The sequence below is a fragment of the Anomalospiza imberbis genome, unplaced genomic scaffold, assembly GCF_031753505.1.
Source record: "Anomalospiza imberbis isolate Cuckoo-Finch-1a 21T00152 unplaced genomic scaffold, ASM3175350v1 scaffold_61, whole genome shotgun sequence".
NCBI classification, from domain to species: Eukaryota; Metazoa; Chordata; class Aves; order Passeriformes; family Viduidae; genus Anomalospiza; species Anomalospiza imberbis.
The window spans coordinates 587871-605279 of record NW_027100224.1 but is presented as its reverse complement, the minus strand read 5'-3'; the positions used below and the strand labels follow the sequence as shown (position 1 = coordinate 605279).

The window sequence follows — 17409 nt, the reverse complement described above, 5'->3', positions numbered from 1 at the left end:
ACCCCAAAATAACCCAAATGTACCCCAAAATAACCCAAATAGACCCAAAAATAACCCAAACAAACCCCAAAATAACCCAAACAGACCCAAAAAACCCCAAAATAACCCAAATAGACCCAAAAATAACCCAAATAAACACCAAAAAACCCAAATAAACCCCAAAAACAACCCAAATAAACCTCAAAATAACCCAAAAAACCCAAAACACCTAAATAAACCCCAAAAATAACCCAAATAAACCCCAAAATAACCCAAATAATCCCAAAAATAACACAAATAGTCCCAAAAATAACACAAATAAACACCAAAAAACCCAAATAAACCCCAAAAAGACCCAAAAACCCCCAAATAACCCCCAAAATAACCCAAATGTACCCCAAAAAAACCCAAGTAAACCCGAAAAGAACCCAAATAGACCCAAAATAACCCCAGAAAACCCCAAAATAACCCAAATAGTCCCAAAAATAACCCAAATAAACACCAAAAACCCCAAATAAACACCAAAAACAACCCAAATAAACCTCAAAATAACCCAAAACAACCCAAAAAACCCAAAAAAACCCCAAAAAAACCCAAATAAACCCCAAAATAACCCAAACAGACCCAAAAAACCCCAAGCAGAGACCCGGAACCCCCCTCTCCCTACAGGGACACCCCAAGACACGGAGCCTTTCCCATCCTTTATTCCGGGACCCTTGGGGATCCCCCAAAATCCGGGGGATTTCCCCCAAAAATGCCCCAGGAAGCGCCAAACCCCAACCCCCCCGCCCCAAAATCCCGGGGATTTCCCCCAAATCCCCCCCAAATCCCTGGCAGGGGGAGGGCACAGCAGGCAATAAATAAGGGAAATTTTGGGAATCCCCCAAAATCCCGATAAAGTGCCAGGTTTGGGTCGGGGTTTTTTGGGGTTTTTTGGTGGAATTCCCGGGTTTTTGGGTTTTTTTTTGGGGGGGGGGGGGGGAGGAAAAAGGCCCCAAATCCTGGTGGGAAGGAAGGAGATCCAGCCCCTCCCGCCCCCTCCCCCAAAAAAAAACCCCAAAAAAACCCAAAAAGCCCCAAAAAAACCCATAAAGCCCCAAAAAAACAACCCCAAAGTGGGGGAGAGGATGGGGCTGGGAATAAGGCAGGAATTCCAGAAATGCACAAATCCCCCTTTCCCACCCCAAAACCCCCGTGCCCAGAGCCTCGGTCACAGTGTTCGGCGGGAGGGGAAAAAAATCAGGAATTCTGGGGGGCATCCGGAGTTCTGGGGGGGTTGGGTCCGGAATCGGGCGTCGCCCCTCTTCCCATGGGATTTTGGGGGTTTTTCCTTCCATTCCATGGATTTGTTTTTGGGGGGGCTTTTACCCCCATTCCATGGGGTTTTGGGGTTTTCCGCCCCATTCCATGGATTTTTTGGGGGTTTTTCCCCCATTCCATGGATTTTTTTGGGGTTTTTCCCCTATTCCATGGGGCTTTTTGGGGCGTACTCCCCATTCCATGAGTTTTTTTGCCCCCCATTCCATGGGATTTTGGGGTTTTCCCCCCCATTCCATGGATTTTTTTGGGGTTTTTCCCCTATTCCATGGGGTTTTTTGGGGCGTACTCCCCATTCCATGGGGTTTTTTTGCCCCCCATTCCATGGGGTTTTCTGGGGTGTTCCCCCCCCCATTCCATGGGGATTTCTGGGATTTTTCCCCCCATTCCATGGGGTTTTTTACCCCCCATTCCATGGGGTTTTTTACCCCCCATTCCATGGGGATTTTTGGGATTTTTTGCCCCCCATTCCATGAGGTTTTTGGGGCATTTTCCCCCCATTCCATGAGTTTTTTTGTCCCCCATTCCATGGGGCTTTCTGGGGTGTTCCCCCCCATTCCATGGGATTTTTTCCCCCCATTCCATGGGGTTTTTTGCCCCCCATTCCATGGGGATTTTTTCCCCCCCATTCCATGAGTTTTTTGTCCCCCATTCCATGGGGATTTTTGGGATTTTTTCGCCCCCATTCCATGGGGATTTTTGGGATTTTTTCCCCCCATTCCATGGGGGTTTTTGCTCCCCTCCCTCAGCAGAGGTTGAAGACGGAGGGCGCCTGGGCCCGGTACTTCTCCTGGAAGCTCCTGAGGACGGGGACGAGGTTGGGGAAGGCCGGGCGGAACGAGGCCTCGGCCTCCCAGCAGTTCTTCATCAGCCGGTAAATCTGGGGGAAAACCGGGGAATCCCGGGAGAGCCTCCCCGGGAGAGCCTCCCCCGCCGCCCCGGGATGTCAAACACCCCCTGCCCTCTCCTCCCTTCCCGCTTTGCTCCTGCCCTTTCCCCTTTTTCTCCTTCTCCCGCAATCTTTCCCCCTTTCTTCCACATTTTCCTTCCCCACTTTCCCTCCTCCTCCCACTTTTTCCCTTCCTCTTCCCCACTTTTCCCCCTTCTCTTCTCTTCCCTTCCCATTTTCCTTTTCCCCTTCCCATTTTCCTTTCTCCCTTCCCACTTTCCCTCTCCCCTTCCCATTTTCTCTTCTCCTTTCCCATTTCTCTTTTTCCCTTCCCATTTCCCATTTCCCCTTTCCCATTTTCCTTCTCCCCTTCCCATTTCCCTTTTTCCCTTTCCCATTTTCCCCCTCCCATTTCCCATTTTCCCTTCCCATTTTCCTTTTACCCATCCCACTTTCCCTCTCCCTTTCCCATTTTCTCTTCTCCTTTCCCATTTCCCATTTCCCTTTTTCCCTTCCCATTTCCCTCTCCCCTTTCCCATTTCCCTTTTTCCCTTCCCACTTTCCCTCTCCCCATTTTCCCTTCCCCTTTCCCATTTTCCCTCTCCCCTTTCCCATTTTCCTTTTTCCCTTTCCCATTTTCCTTTTTCCCTTCCCACTTTCCCTCTCCCCATTTTCCCTTCCCCTTTCCCATTTTCCCTCTCCCCTTTCCCATTTTCCCTCTCCCCTTCCCATTTTCCCCCTTCTCCCCTCCCCATTTCCCCACTTTTCCCCTCCCTCTCTCCCTTTTCCTCCTTCCCTTCCCATTTTCCCCCACTTTCTCCCCGCTTTTCCCCTTTTCCCACCTCGCAGGGACAATCCCTGGGCATGGGGAGCCTCTTCCCCCTCTCCAGGAGCTCGATCAGCCTCAGCACCGTCATCTGCCCCTGCGTGGCCCCGATCATCTCCAGGAATTTCTGTGGTGGGGGGGAAAGAAAACCAAAACCAACCAAAACCAAAATCCATGGGAAAAACCCCGATTTCAACCCGAAAACCCTGGAATTCTCACGGGACTCACGGCCGGGGGGCTGCTCCCGGGGTCGCAGCGGGTCAGGAGCTCGTAGAGGGTCACCCCAAAAGACCAAACATCCGAGGCATAGTAGAACTTACACTCCTTGAGGCACTCCGGGGCGTACCTGGAATCATCTGGGATCACGGACCCGGGATTTGGGACCCAGCAGCGTTCCCAGGACGCTCCCAAATTCACCCCTCACCAGAACACGGGGCTGTCGCCGTCCTCCCGCACCCGGTAGTACTCGTGGCCCTCGGGGACGGCCTTGGCCAGCCCGAAGTCGCCGATTTTCACCACGTGCTCGTTCTCCAGCAGCACGTTCCGGGCTGCCAGGTCCCGGTGGATGTAGTGCAGGGAGTGCAGGTAGGCCATGCCCTGGAAAAGCGGGGAGAAAATGAGATTCCGGGGGATTCCGGAAGGTTGGGGGCGGTTTTGGGGGGGGTTTCAGGCGTTTCTGGGGGAGCCGTGCGGTGTTTTGTCCCCGTTTTTTGTGGGAATCGGCCGCATTTTTGGGGATTAAGCCCCATCTGAGGGTTGGCACTCCCGTGTTTTGGGGGTTCATCCCCATTTTTGGGGGAAAGTCAATCCTATTTCTGGAGTTCAGCCTCACTTTGAGATGCCAATCCCATTTTTGAGGGGTTCATCTCAATTTTTTGGGGATCAGCCCCATTTTTTGGGAATTCAGCCCCATTTCCAAAGGGTCCGCCCCCACATTTTGGGATTTCAGCCCCATTTCCAAAGGGTCCAGCCCCATATTTTGGGAATTCAGCCACATTTTGGGATTTCAGCCCCATTTCCAAAGGGTCCGGCCCCATATTTTGGGAATTCAGCCACATTTTGGGAATTCAGCCCCATTTCCAAAGGGTCCAGCCCCATATTTTTGTCAATTCAGCCGGATTTTGGGGCTGTAACCCCCGTTTTTGAGTCGTTCAACCCCATTTTTTGGGGGAATCATCCCGTTTTTTCGGGGTCCAGCCCCATTCCGGGCTCACCTCACAGATCTGCTGGGCGAAGAGCAGGAGGTGGGACAGGCTCAGGGGGTGCTTGGGCAGGAATTCCCGGAGGCTTCCCAGCGGGACGTACTCCATGATCAGCTGCACCACCTTGTCCCCTGCAACAGACACACGGCAATGTAAGGACCACCCCTGAGAGCCCCCAAATTCCTGCCAGGACAGCGATTCCCGGCCAAAAAAAAAAAGTGGAAATTGGGGTTTTTTAAGCTCTCCGTGGCTGATCCACTGGAAAATCCCAGGGGGTTTTGTCCCTCACCCTGCTCGCTGCAGCAGCCCTTGTACTTGACGATGTTCTCGTGGTACAGGGTCTTCAGGATCTGGATTTCCCTCTTCCAGGAGCTCAGGAGCTGGGGGCTGCTCCCAGATTTCAGGGATTTCACCGCCACCATCTCCCCAGTGCCGTCGTTGGTGGGGTCGTAGCAGCACAGGCTCACCTTCCCAAAGTGGCCCTGGAGAACGATAAATTTTGGGGATTTGGCAGGGAAAGGAGGTTTTGGGGCTTCCCTGTGCTGGGAGGATCCACAGGGGGTCAACAAAGTTCAGAAATGGAGGGGAAAATCAGCCGGGGAAATAGGTTAAAATGTGAAAATAAGGATTAAAATGTGGAGTTTTGGGTCCAGCCAGGGAAATCCGCAGGGAAAAGAGGTTGAGGAGTGGAATTTCAGATCCAGAGAGGGAAAGGAGCCATCCCAGCTTCCCCAGAACTCACTGACCTCCCCCAGCTCCCGGATTTTCTTCAGGTACCGCTTCTGGAAGACGGTGGGATCCGAAACCGGGAAGTCGGGATTCACCGACGTGACGTCCACGAGGTCTGCGAGGGACCTTGGCTTTTCCCGTTTTCCCTTTCCTCCTTTTCCACCACAAAACCCCGGGATTTTTCCCCCGTTCCCGCCCCTCAGGGAGCGGCTGCAGCCGGGTGAGCTCCCTCATGCCCCTTTCCCCCACAGAATTCAGGAATTTTCCCGTTTTCACGGCCCTCACGGAGCAGCTGGATGTGGGTGAGCTCCCTCACGCCCACTTTTCCCACAGAATCCCGGGATTTCCCCCACAAATCCCCAGGATTTTTCCCCGTTCCCCCGGGATTTTTCCCCGTTCCTGGCCCTCACGGAGCGGCTCCAGCCGGGTGAGCTCCCTCACGCCCCTTTCCCCCACAGAATCCCGGGATTTCCCCCACAAAACCCCGGGATTTTTCCCCGTTCCCGCCCCTCACGGAGCGGCTGCAGTCGGGTGAGCTCCCTCACGCCCTTTCCCCCCACAGAATCCCAGGATTTCCCCCACAAAACGCCGGGATTTTGCCCCGTTCCGCCGGGATTTTGCCCCGTTCCCGCCCCTCACGGAGCGGCTCCAGCCGGGTGAGTTCCCTCACGCCCCTTTCCCCCACAGAATCCCGGGATTTCCCCCATTCCCCGATCCAGGACCCTCATCCCCGTTCCGCCGGGATTTTGCCCCGTTCCCCCGGGATTTTGCCCCATTCCCGGCCCTCACGGTGCGGCTGCAGCCGGGTGAGCTCCCTCACGCCCTTTTCCCCCACAGAATCCCGGGATTTCCCCCATTCCCGGATCCAGGACCCTCATTCCCGTTCTGCCGGGATTTTGCCCCGTTCCGCCGGGATTTTTCCCTGTTCCCCCGGGATTTTTCCCCGTTCCCGGCCCTCACGGAGCGGCTCCAGCCGGGTGAGTTCCCTCACGCCCCTTTCCCCCACAGAATCCCGGGATTTCCCCCATTCCCCGATCCAGGACCCTCATCCCCGTTCCGCCGGGATTTTGCCCCGTTCCCCCGGGATTTTTCCCCGTTCCCGGCCCTCACGGTGCGGCTGCAGCCGGGTGAGCTCCCTCAGCACGGTGCGGAAGGACGGCCGCTCCACCGCGGTGTAGTTGAGGCACCGGGAGATCAGCGAGGCCAATTCCCGGCAGGAAGGCTCCGGCAGCCGGTGCCTCTTCTCGTAGAAACGCTCCTTCTGCGGGAAAAACACGGGGAAAAAACTCCAAATCCGACCCCCAAATCCAGCCCAAACCAAGGAAAACGGCGGGAATCACCTCGGAGGGAGTCCGCTCCTTCAGCGGGACGTCGGCGTCGAAGCAGATTTCCAGGAGTGTTGTCCCAAAACTCCACTTGTCCGAGGCCGTGCTGAGGTTCCCGACATCCCGGATGCATTCCGGGGCGATCCAGGGAATCCTGTCCACGCGCTCTGAGGGGCACGTCCCACCGGGGGAAGTATTTTAATTACTTCTTTTCATTATTTATTGGGGGTGATGGCGTGTTTGGGGCGTCGGTCCGTTACGGGTAAAACGTTAAAGGCGAAGGGTTAAAATATTAAAGACGGAGTGTTAAATATGGGATATTAAAGGTGTAAAATATGGGATGTTAAGTAGGAAAATATGGGATATTAAAGGTATAAAATATGGGATGTTAAGTAGAAAAATATGGGATATTAAAGGTATAAAATATGGGATGTTAAAGATAGAAAATTTTGGATTTTCAAGGGATAAAATATGGGATTTACAAGGGGAGAGCCCGTGGTAAAAGCATCCCAGGCACTGGTATGGGGTGGGATCATCCCTGACAGCAGCTTGGGGACCAAACCGGGTGGAATTCCCATATTAAAATGCCAAATATTGGGAAAATTCGTGTTGGAAAAATAGTGAGTACTCTGTGAAAAGAGCTCTGGCCACAACCTATGGGAATTTTTAGGGAAAGGGTGGAAAAATAAGCTGGATTTTGCCCCTGGAAATCCAGTACCTTCCCGGGAGAGCACGGTGAAGCTGACCCCGGGATCGCTGAGCTTCACGAAGGGCGCAGATCCGTCCTCCAGCCCCTTCCTGGCCAGCAGGATGTTCTTGGCACACACATTCCCATGCACCAGGTTCTTATCCTCCTGGGAAAAGCAGGGGGAAAGGGAAAAATGATTGGGAAATAAATTTAAAAAAAAAAATCAATTATTTTTTACTTAATGTAAATATTTTACCGTTTTCTGATAATAAATTATTTCCCAATAGTAAATTTTCCCCCATTAAAAAAGTTCCCGCAATAATTTTCCCCGTAGTAACGTTCCAGTGTTCATTTTCCCAGTAGCAAATTCCAACAGACTCCAAATAATAAGTGAATACTGGAAAACAATCCCAGAAAAAAATAAATATTGGGAAAAATCCCAGCAATGCCTGGGGCAAGGCAAAGCTTCTGGAAAATAAAACGAACAACTGGAATTCCTGGCTGGAATTTCACCTCCCTCTCTTGGGATTTTGCTCCGAGATCAAGCCAAAGCAGATAATAAAATGATAAAGAGGATTTTCCAGCCCTGTTCCCAAACCCCTGCTCAGAATCCCATCCTCATCCCTTGCTCTTCCCAGCTCCAAAATGAATCCGTGGAGGACTGGAATTCCTGGAACAGGGGAGAGGGAGCAAGGACGGGCTGCAGGAATGGGCGGAATGACCCTAAAAATGTGATTACCCCCTGGGAAAAGGGAGGGAAGGCACTGCAGGGTATCCACGGGAACTCCCAGCTGGAATTACCAGGTAGCTCAAGGCACTCCCCAGCTGTTTGGCCACGGTGATTTTCCACCCCACGGAGATCCGGCCCTTCTCCTTGCGGAGCAGCACGTCCAGGGGCCCGTGCTCCACAAACTCCTCCACCATGATGTCTGCGGGGAAAACCGGGATGATCCCGCGGGACTGGGGCCTCGGGAGCGGGGCGGGGGGTGCTGCTGGACTCACTCTCGGAGCCGCGCACGCAGACGCCGTGCACGAAGGCCAGGTGGACGTGGGACACCTGGGACATCAGGCTGGCGCTCTCGAAGAACGCCTGCGGGGACAGCGGCGATGGCAGGGGGATCCCGGGCTTCCCGAAGGGCCCGGGAGCTCCCGGGAGCCAAATTCCAGCCCTTTGGGAGCCAAATTCCAGCCCTTTGGGAGCCCCATCCCAGCCCTTTGGGAGCCAAATTCCAGAATCAAAAACCAGGACGAATTCCAGCCCTCATGGATCCACACTCCAGCCCCTGGAGCCAATTTCCAAGCCCGGATCCTTATTCCAGCCCTTGGATCCACTTTCCAGCCCCTGGGACCTAATTCCAGCCCCTGGAGCCGAATTCCAACCCCGGATCCTTATTCCAGCCCTTGGATCCTTATTCCACCCCTCGGATCCACTTTCCAGCCCCTGGAACCGAATTCCAGCCCTTTTGGAGCAGAATTTCATCCCTTTTGGAGCTGAATTCCAGCCCTCGGATCCATATTCCAACCCTCTGGGCCGCGTTCCAGCCCTTCTGGGGTCACATCCCACCACCTGGATCCCTGACCCACCCCCTGGATCCGTGTTTCCCGCCCCGATCCCGGCTCTCCCAGCCTGGGAAGGGCTCACCAGGGCGATGTCCCTGTGGCTGGGGTCCAGGACTTTGAGCACCACGTGCATCTCCCGCCCGTTGTTGTTCTGCTCCGTGGAAAAATACTCGGCCTCGTCGTCGTTCCCGGAATTCCCGCAGACGCTCAGGACCCCGTCGTAGATGTTGGTCCGGGTGCCCTGGCCCAGGTGGGCTCGCTGGGAAAACGGGGAAAAGCAGGAGCTGTTAGACGCTGGGAAGGTGGGAATCCTCACCTGGATCCCTCCCCGAGTTCCCTCCGCCTCCCAGTGTGGGAAAAAGCCGCTTCCACGGGGATTTTTCCCTCCCTTTCCCTTGGAAATGGAAGGGATGAATCAGCAAATGCATCCTGCTGGCTGGCCTAGGGGTGTGGGAGGATCCTGGGATCTGGAGGGAATCCCTGGAAGGCTGAGAATCCCAGGAAAGCAGAGAGATCCACCATTCCATGGATCCCGAGAAGGCAGAGCAGGTTCCTCCACTTCCCCCAGTGAATCCCGGGAATCTGAGCAGTGAAAATCCCTGGAAAGCAGCACCTGGGTGATCTCATTCTTGCGGATCTGGTGGAAGCTGAGCTGGGTGAGGTTCAGGATCTGCTTCCCGTTATCCTTCGCCTTCCGTGTGATCAGCAGGTCTGAGATCTCTGGGAAAGGAGGGGACGGGGCGCTGTGAGCTCCCGGATCCGCCCGTTCCCGATCCCCGGGATGATCCCTGTCCCTACCTCCCGGCTTGGGCGGGCAGCACCTCTTCACCGTGAAGTTCTCCTCGCCGGATTTGAGGGTGCAGCCCTTGAGCACATCCAGGAGCTCCCGCAGGGAGGGGAATTCCCGATCCCAGCCCTCCAGCACGAAGGAGTCCCCCTTCTTCTGGATCCGGAATTGCCGGTACTTGAAGGCTCCCGGCGTCCCAGGAGCCTGGAAAAGCCAGGGAGAGGCAGGAGCTGAAGCCACGGGGCTCCCGGGTCATTCCAGAGCTCGCAATTCCTGGGAATCCCGCGCTGGGAATCGCGTCCCTACCTGCTGGTGGCTCCTCTTGAGCACGGAGAGGATCATGCGGTTGAAATCCAGGACGCTCCAGCGGAGGATGAAGAGCCCTTCCTCCGGCTCTTCCCGGCGGAGCTTGGCAAAAACAAACTCCTCCCTGGAAAAGGGAGGGAAGGAATGGATTGGGATGAGCCCCGAGCAAAGGGAATGGATTGGGATGAGCCCTGAGAAAAGGGAATGGATTGGGATGAGCCCTGAGCAAAGGGAATGGATTGGGATGAGCCCTGAGAAAAGGGAATGGATTTGGATCAGCCCAAAGGACGTGGAATAGCTCTGGAAGAGCTCCAAGGACACCTGGATGAACATGGAGGACAGGGAATGGCTCTGGATAATCCCCTGAGGACAGGAAATGGTTCTGGATGAGCCCTGAGGACAGGGAATGGCTCTGGATGAGCCCTGAGGAAAAGAAATTAATGAGGAAAAGCCCTGAGGACAGGGAATGGCTCTGGATGAGCCCTGAGAACAAGGAACGGCTCTGGATGAACCCAAAGGACACGGAATGGACTTGGACCAACCCAAAGCAGATGGAACACTCAGGGACCACCCCGAGGGCACGGGATGGTCCAGGATGACTCCGTGGGATCTGGGTGATCCGCAGGGAAGCCACACTCACTGCATGGGCCCGTGGATGCCGTTGTGGATGCTCAGGAGCAGCCGCGGCGGGGCCACGTCGTGGCACAGGTAATGGCTGGAGTCGGCCGTCAGCCGGAAATATCCGTCCACCAGCGACACCAGAGCCAGGGCACTGCCAGGGCACGGCAGCAGCACCTCCTGGGGAGGGACAGAGCACCGGGGTGAGCGGGAAACCCACGGGAAACCCTAAAAAAACCATGGGAAACCTAAAAAACCCCATGGAAAACCCTAGAAAAACTGTGAGAAACCCTAAAAAACCATGGGAAACCTTAAAAAAACCCTTGGGAAACACGCAGGAAACCCTGAAAAAAACTGCAGGAAACTTTTAAAAACCCATGGAAAACCTGTAGGAAATCCTAAAAAACCTGCAGGAAACCCTGAAAAACCATGGGAAACCCTGAAAAACCCATAGGAAACCCTAAAAAACCCATGGAAAACCGGCGGGAAACCCTAAAAAACCCATGGGAAACCCTGAAAAACCCATGGGCAACCCTAAAAAACTCTTCGGAAAACCTGCGGGAAACCCTAAAAAACCCATGGGAAACCCTGAAAAATCCATGGAAAACCTGTGGGAAACCCTAAAAAACCCATGGGAAACCTGCAGGAAACCCTAAAAAACCCATGGAAAACCTGTGGGAAACCCTAAACCCAAGGGAAACCCTAAAAAACCCATGGAAAACCTGCGGGAAACCCTAAAAAACCCATGGAAAACCTGCGGGAAACCCTAAAAAACCCATGGAAAACCTGTGGGAAACCCTAAACCCAAGGGAAACCCTAAAAAACCCATGGAAAACCGGCGGGAAACCCTAAAAAACCCAAGGGAAACCCTAAAAAACCCATGGAAAACCTGTGGGAAACCCTAAAAAACACATGGGAAACCTGCAGGAAACCCTAAAAACCCATGGGAAACCCTAAAAAACCCATGGAAAACCTGCAGGAAACCCTAAAAACCCATGGGAAACCCCAAAAAACCCACGGGGAACCCTGAAGAAACCCCTGATGAAACCCCTTGTTCTTCGCAGCGCTGCCTCCTCCCGACCTGGGAAGAGCAATCCCGGGATCCCAGCGGCGGGAGGGACCCGTCCCCACCCACCAGGCACTTGTTGTCCTGCCGGTGGATGCTGATCCTGGAGTCCTTGACCACCACGTGGGTGATTTCCCGAAAATCGCAGAAATGGCACCAGGGCGGCTCGCTCCGCTCCGCCGGCTGCGCCTCCGGCTCCTTGTTCCTGCTTTTTCTCCCAAAATATCCACGCTGGGACAAGGTTTCCCTGCTCTGCGGGGGTGAAAAGAGGAGAATTGCAGACTTTTCCTGCTGCTGGGAAGGGTTTTGGGGGGGACCGGGATAAGCTGGAGCCCGAGGAAAAGCCTGGATGCACAAGTGAAGGAGAAGGAGATGGTGTGGGATGGATTTGGGTGGGAAACTGGGAAAAACTGGAAAATGAGCTGGGCGCCCCAGGTAAAACCCAGGACCACAAAGCAAGGAAAATACGGGATTTGGGGTGGGAATGTCTCATCCCAAAGCCACCTCAAACCAAGGGAAAAGATGGGATTTGGGGCAGGAATGGCTCATCCCAAACCCACCTCAAACCAAGGAAAAAGATGGGATTTGGGACGGGAATGGTTCATCCCAAACCCATCACAAACGAAAGAATAAGATGGGATATGGGACGGGAATGGCTCATCCCAAACCCATCACAAACCAAAGAATAAGATGGGATTTGGGTTGGGAATGGCTCATCCCAAACCCACCTAAAACCAAGGAAAAAGATGGGATTTGGGATTGGAATGGCTCATCCCAAACCCACCTCAAACCAAGGAAAAAGACAGGATTTGGGATTGGAATGGCTCATCCCAAAGCCACCTCAAACCAAGGAAAAAGATGGGATTTGGGTTGGGAATGGCTCATCCCAAAGCCACCTCAAACCAAGGAAAAAGATGGGATTTGGGATTGGAATGGCTCATCCCAAACCCATCTCAAACCAAGGAAAAAGATGGGATTTGGGGCAGGAATGGCTCATCCCAAACCCACCTAAAACCAAGGAAAAAGATGGGATTTGGGATGGGAATGGCTCATCCCAAACCCACCCCATCCCAACCCACCTCTCCGGGCACCGGCCGCCACTGGATCCCACCGGTGCCGGTGACCAGGACGTGGTGAGTGACTGGACAATCCCTCGGGATCAGCGGCTGCTCCGGCTCCGCGTGGCCCCCGTTGGCGCAGGGCGGCCCCTTCTCGCCCTCGGCCGCCGTTTCCAGGGAAAGCACCGGGAAAAGCTCGCTCCCAAACCGGGGAGCCAGCTGCTCCAGGGTGGCCAGGTACTTGTACATCACGTCCCGCTCCGTCAGGTTGCCGGCGGCCACCGTGTGCCGCTGGAAGCGCCGCAGGAAGCGGCGGAAGACGTTCTTCATCCGGAACCTGGTCAGGAAGTTGTTCTGCTGGATCTGGCGGCGGAAGGAGCGCGGGATGCAGTCCTTGAAGCTGCCAAAAAAAAAAAAAGGGGGGAATTGTCGGGAAGAGGTGCAGGAAGAGCTTGGGATGCAACAGAGAAGCCGCGGAAAACAAGTTAAAAAAAACAGTGAAAAACGAGGAAAAACCCCTTGGGAAAAGCAGGAATTTTACCTGTACTTCCTGGCCACTTCCTCCAGGGAAATGCCCTTTTTTATGGCAATGTGGGAGAGGTGGAGCACGGCCATCCCCAAGCTCTCGTTCTTGAACTTCTGGATTTCCGGCTCGCTCTGGAAATCCTTCAGGGAGGCGACGTCGTTGATGAATTCAAATTTTCCCTGTTAAACGTGAAATAATTGCGACTAAAACTCAGCCCTGAGGCGATTTCCAGAAGGATTTTCCTCGTGCTTTTCAATTCAAAAGGTGGGACTGCGACTAAAAATCCCCTAAGAGGGAAAATTATCCCGTGGAATTACGGAATCCCACCCAGCTCCGATCCCGGCAGGATAAAACCTTTCCAAAGGGAAAACTCAGGGGGGTTGTTATCCTCAAATAAACCCCTGGGGATGGAAAAACAGATCCTGAGCTAAATCCAGCTGGGCTGAGGAAAATCATCCCATTTTTCCCCCAAATCCTGCCCCATTACCTGCTCAAACAGGTACTCGAAGGAGGATCTGTCCAGTAAAGCTCCTCCGGGAGGCTTTTCCTCGGGAGAATCCCCCGCACGCGGCACATTCCGGAAAACCGCCGGCTCCTTGTCGTTCATCCCGTGCCAATTCCGGAAATAAAACCTGGAATGGGGAGAGGAGAGGAGGAGAGGGGCTGGCCCCGTGCTGGGAGTCACATTCCGGGCTCGGATCAGTGGATTTCGGGGTTTTTCAAGGAATAAAACTTCTTGGAACCGCGGGAGAATCAGCCACGTGCTTAAAAAAAATTGGGATTTGAGCACAGGGAATTAATCCGAGCTTGGAATGAAAGGCAGCAGCCTCTTCCTGCCTCCAGGATGGGATCATTTAAAGCTTTTCCCATCTTTTTTTTTTTTTTTTTTTCCAGGGACCCCCTGCTGATCCCAAAAAATCCCTCCCTTTTTGCGCGCCGATGGAGAGGCCAAATCCACCGTTCCCCTCCTTTCAGTGGGACCAGCTTTTCCAGGGAAATCCGGGGCGGGAGAGGCCTCACCTCATCCTGAAGATCAGGTTGATGTTGGTGTCCTTCCCGATGTGGAACTGGTGGTTGGGCGGGAGCCAGATCCGGCTCTGGGGGTCGTAGAGGGCGAAGAGGCTGTAGCAGAGTGGGGTAATTCCTGCCAGGAATGGGAAAAGCCAGCTGGGACGGGGGGTTTGCTCCCAAAAAACTGAAATTCCGGGGGGTTTACTCCGAAAAAAACTGAAATTCCGGGGGGTTGATCCCAAAAAATTGAAATTCCAGGGGGGTTGCTCCCAGAAAATTGAAATTCCAGGGGAGTTGTTCCCTGGGAATTCCTGGTGTTTTCCTTGGGAATTTCTGGTGTGTTCCCTGGGAATTCCGGGTGTTTTCCCTGGTGTTCCAAGGGAATTCCTGGTGTGTTCCCAGGGAATTCCTGGTGTTTTCCCTGGGAATTCCTGGTGTTTTCCATGGGAATTTCTGGTGTGTTCCCTGGGAATCCCTGGTGTTTTCCCTGGGAATTCCTGGTGTTTTCCATGGGAATTTCTGGTGTGTTCCCTGGGAATCCCTGGTGTTTTCCTTGGGAATTCCGGGTGTTTTCCCTGGTGTTCCCTGGGAATCCCTGGTGTGTTCCCTGGTGTTTTCCTTGGGAATTCCTGGTGTGTTCCCTGGGAACTCCTGGTGTTTATTTGCCCTGGGAACTCCTGATCCACAGCGGCGTGTCACACAGCGAGCACCCGCCCTTCCCCAGGCATCCCAAACTCAGGAATTCCCCACCCATCCCAAATTTGGGAATTCCTCACCCATCCCAAACCCGGGAATTCCTCACCCACCGATCCCAAACTCCGGAATTCCCCACCGATCCCAAACCTGGGAATTCCTCACCCATCCCAAACTCAGGAATTCCCCACCCATCCCAAATTTGGGAATTCCTCACCCACCCCAAACTCAGGAATTCCTCAACCACCCCAAACCTGGGAATTCTCCACCGATCCCAAACCTGGGAATTCCCCACCGATCCCAAACTCTGGAATTCCTCACCCACCCCAAAGTCTGGAATTCCTCACCCATCCCAAACCTGGGAATTCCTCACCCATCCCAAACCTGGGAATTCCCCACCGATCCCAAACCTGGGAATTCCTCACCCACCCCAAACTCAGGAATTCCTCACCCACCCCAAACCTGGGAATTCCCCACCGATCCCAAACTCCGGAATTCCTCACCGATCCCAAACCCGGGAATTCCTCACCCACCCCAAACCTGGGAATTCCCCACCGATCCCAAACCTGGGAATTCCTCACACACCCCAAACTCTGGAATTCCTCACCCACCCCAAACTCCAGAATTCCTCACCCACCCCAAACCCGGGAATTCCTCGGGAATTCCTCACCGATCCTGCGGGCGAGGTCGATGCAGATCTCCTCGGCGCTCGGGGAGCCCTGGCCGTAAACCCGGCAGCGCTCCCGCTCCTCGTCCCCGCTCCAGTGCAGGAACACCTTGAGCCCGGCCCCGGCCGGGAACCCGCAGCCTTCGGCCTCGGCCTCGGCCCCGCGCCGGCACAGCGACATGACGGCTTCCGAGGGGGAAAAAAAAACCCGGGATTTGCACCCAGAATTGGCATTCCCAAAGCTCCGCTGTGCCGGGGGAGAGGGGAAAGCGTCGCTCGGAGCGGCTTTGCGTCCCCGCGGATCTTCCTCCCAGGAAAGCCCCACAAAAAGCAGGGTTTATCCCAGGAAAATGGGGCAGGGGAATGGGGGAGACAAGAGCAGACAGAGAAAATTCCAGGGTTTTTTCTGGGGGGAAAAAGGTGTGTGTGTGGGGGGGGTTTGGACCCATTTCCAGATGGGGTTTGGCTCATTCCCAAATGGATTTTGATCCGTTTCCGTGTGGATTTGGGGATTTTTCAGGAGGGATTTTGGACCCATTTCGGGGTGGATTTGGGGATTTCGGACCCGTTTCAGGTGGATTTGGGGTTTCGGACTCATTTCAGGGTGGATTTGGGGATTTTGGACCCGTTTCGGGTGGATTTGGGGATTTTGGATGCATTTCAGGTGGATTTGGGGATTTTGACCCATTTCAGGGTGGATTTGGGGTTTTGGACCCATTTCGGGGTGGATTTGGGGATTTTGGACCCATTTCAGGTGGATTTGGGGTTTCGGACCCATTTCAGGGTGGATTTGGGGATTTTGGACCCGTTTCGGGTGCAGCTGGGGATTTTTCAGGAGGGATTTTGGACCCATTTCAGGGTGGATTTGGGGATTTTGGACCCATTTCGGGTGCATTTGGGGATTTTTCGGGAGGGATTTTGGACCCGTTCCGGGGTGGAATTTTGACCCCCTTCAGAATGGGTTTTGCACCTGTTTCAGGGTGGATTTTCACCCTTTTTGAGATGGATTGGATTCGTTTCAGGATGGATTTTGATCCATTCCAGGCTGAATGTTTGACCCGTTTCAGGGCGGATTTTTGACCCACTTCAAGAGGAAACTTTGACCCGTTTCAGGGTAGATTTTGACCCACTTCAAGATGAATTTTTGACCCATTCTGGGGTGGATTTCGACCCATTTCAGTCTCTCACAGGAGATTCCCCCCCCCTACCCCCGGTTGGTACCGGCCCCTGCCCGCTCTCTCCCCCCCGCCCCGGTTGGTACCGGCCCCTCACAGGGTTGGTTCCGGGCCCACCCCCGGTTGGTACCGCCCCTCCCGGTTGGAACCGACCCTCTCCCCGCTCCCGGTTGGCATCGGCCCCCCGTTACCCCCCCAGCTGACGCCGGTCCGTGGGTTGGTACCGGCTCCCCCCCCTCCGGTCCCCCCCGTTGGTACCGGCCCGGCCCGGCCGCCGCTCCGGCTCCCTCCGCCCCGCAGAGCCGCCGCCTCCCATTGGCCCCGAGAGACGCGCGCTGCCATTGGCCGGCGCCGGCGCCAGGCCACGCCCACGCGCCTTCGCCCCATGGACATGAGGAAAGGCTCTGATTGGCTGAGAGGCGTGAGGGGGCGGGGCATCGAGATGAGCATGTGAAGGGGGCGTGGTCATGGCGGTCCAGGGGGCGGGGCTTGGGACACAGCTGGATCCAAACTCACGGGCACAGCTGGATTTAAACACGGCCACAGCTGGATCCAAACCCATGGGCACATCTGCATCCAAACACACAGGCACAGCTGGATCCAAACCCACGGGCACAGCTGGATTTAAACCCATGGACACAGCTGGATTTTAACATGGGCACAGCTGGATTTTAACATGGGCACAGCTGGATTTAAACACAGCCACAGCTGGATCCAAACCATCGGGCACAGCTGGATCCAAACCCATGGACACAGCTGGATTTAAACCCATGGGCACAGCTGGATTTTAACATGGGCACAGCTGGATACAAACCCATGGGCACAGCTGGATTTAAAGCCACGGACACAGCTGGATCCAAACCCACGGGCACAGCTGGATTTAAACACGGCCACAGCTGGATTTAAACACAGCCACAGCTGGATCCAAACCATCGGGCACAGCTGGATCCAAACCCATGGGCACAGCTGGATCCAAACCATCGGGCA

At 54.5% G+C, this 17409-nt stretch overlaps 1 protein-coding gene across 1 annotated transcript; it reads right to left on the bottom strand.

Moving 5' to 3' along the window:
* Positions 1-2012: 2012 nt before the first annotated feature.
* LOC137467401 (non-receptor tyrosine-protein kinase TYK2-like) lies at positions 2013-15443 on the bottom strand. Its single transcript, XM_068178907.1, has 23 exons — positions 15251-15443; positions 13897-14020; positions 13364-13508; positions 12892-13055; positions 12372-12750; positions 11362-11544; positions 10249-10406; positions 9609-9732; positions 9314-9506; positions 9129-9235; positions 8598-8774; positions 7958-8045; positions 7757-7884; positions 6986-7121; positions 6283-6434; positions 6053-6203; positions 4960-5057; positions 4503-4695; positions 4226-4344; positions 3436-3608; positions 3240-3357; positions 3028-3138; positions 2013-2176 (listed from the first exon to the last, which is right to left on the bottom strand). The coding sequence occupies exons 1-23, from the start codon at positions 15426-15428 to the stop codon at positions 2042-2044; spliced, it is 3534 nt and encodes a 1177-aa protein (XP_068035008.1). The 5' UTR covers positions 15429-15443; the 3' UTR covers positions 2013-2041.
* Between the last annotated feature and the right edge of the window lie 1966 nt (positions 15444-17409).

Bases quoted from the DNA above. Each gene is read 5' to 3' on its own strand.
- LOC137467401 (XM_068178907.1), bottom strand. From the start codon at position 15,428: ATGTCGCTGTGCCGGCGCGGGGCCGAGGCCGAGGCCGAAGGCTGCGGG. The intron at 10,407-11,361 runs GTGGGTGGGGAC...GTCCCTCCCCAG, and splicing joins GGCAGGACAACAAGTGCCTG to GAGGTGCTGCTGCCGTGCCC. The intron at 9,507-9,608 runs GTAGGGACGCGA...TGGCTTTTCCAG, and splicing joins TCAAGAGGAGCCACCAGCAG to GCTCCTGGGACGCCGGGAGC.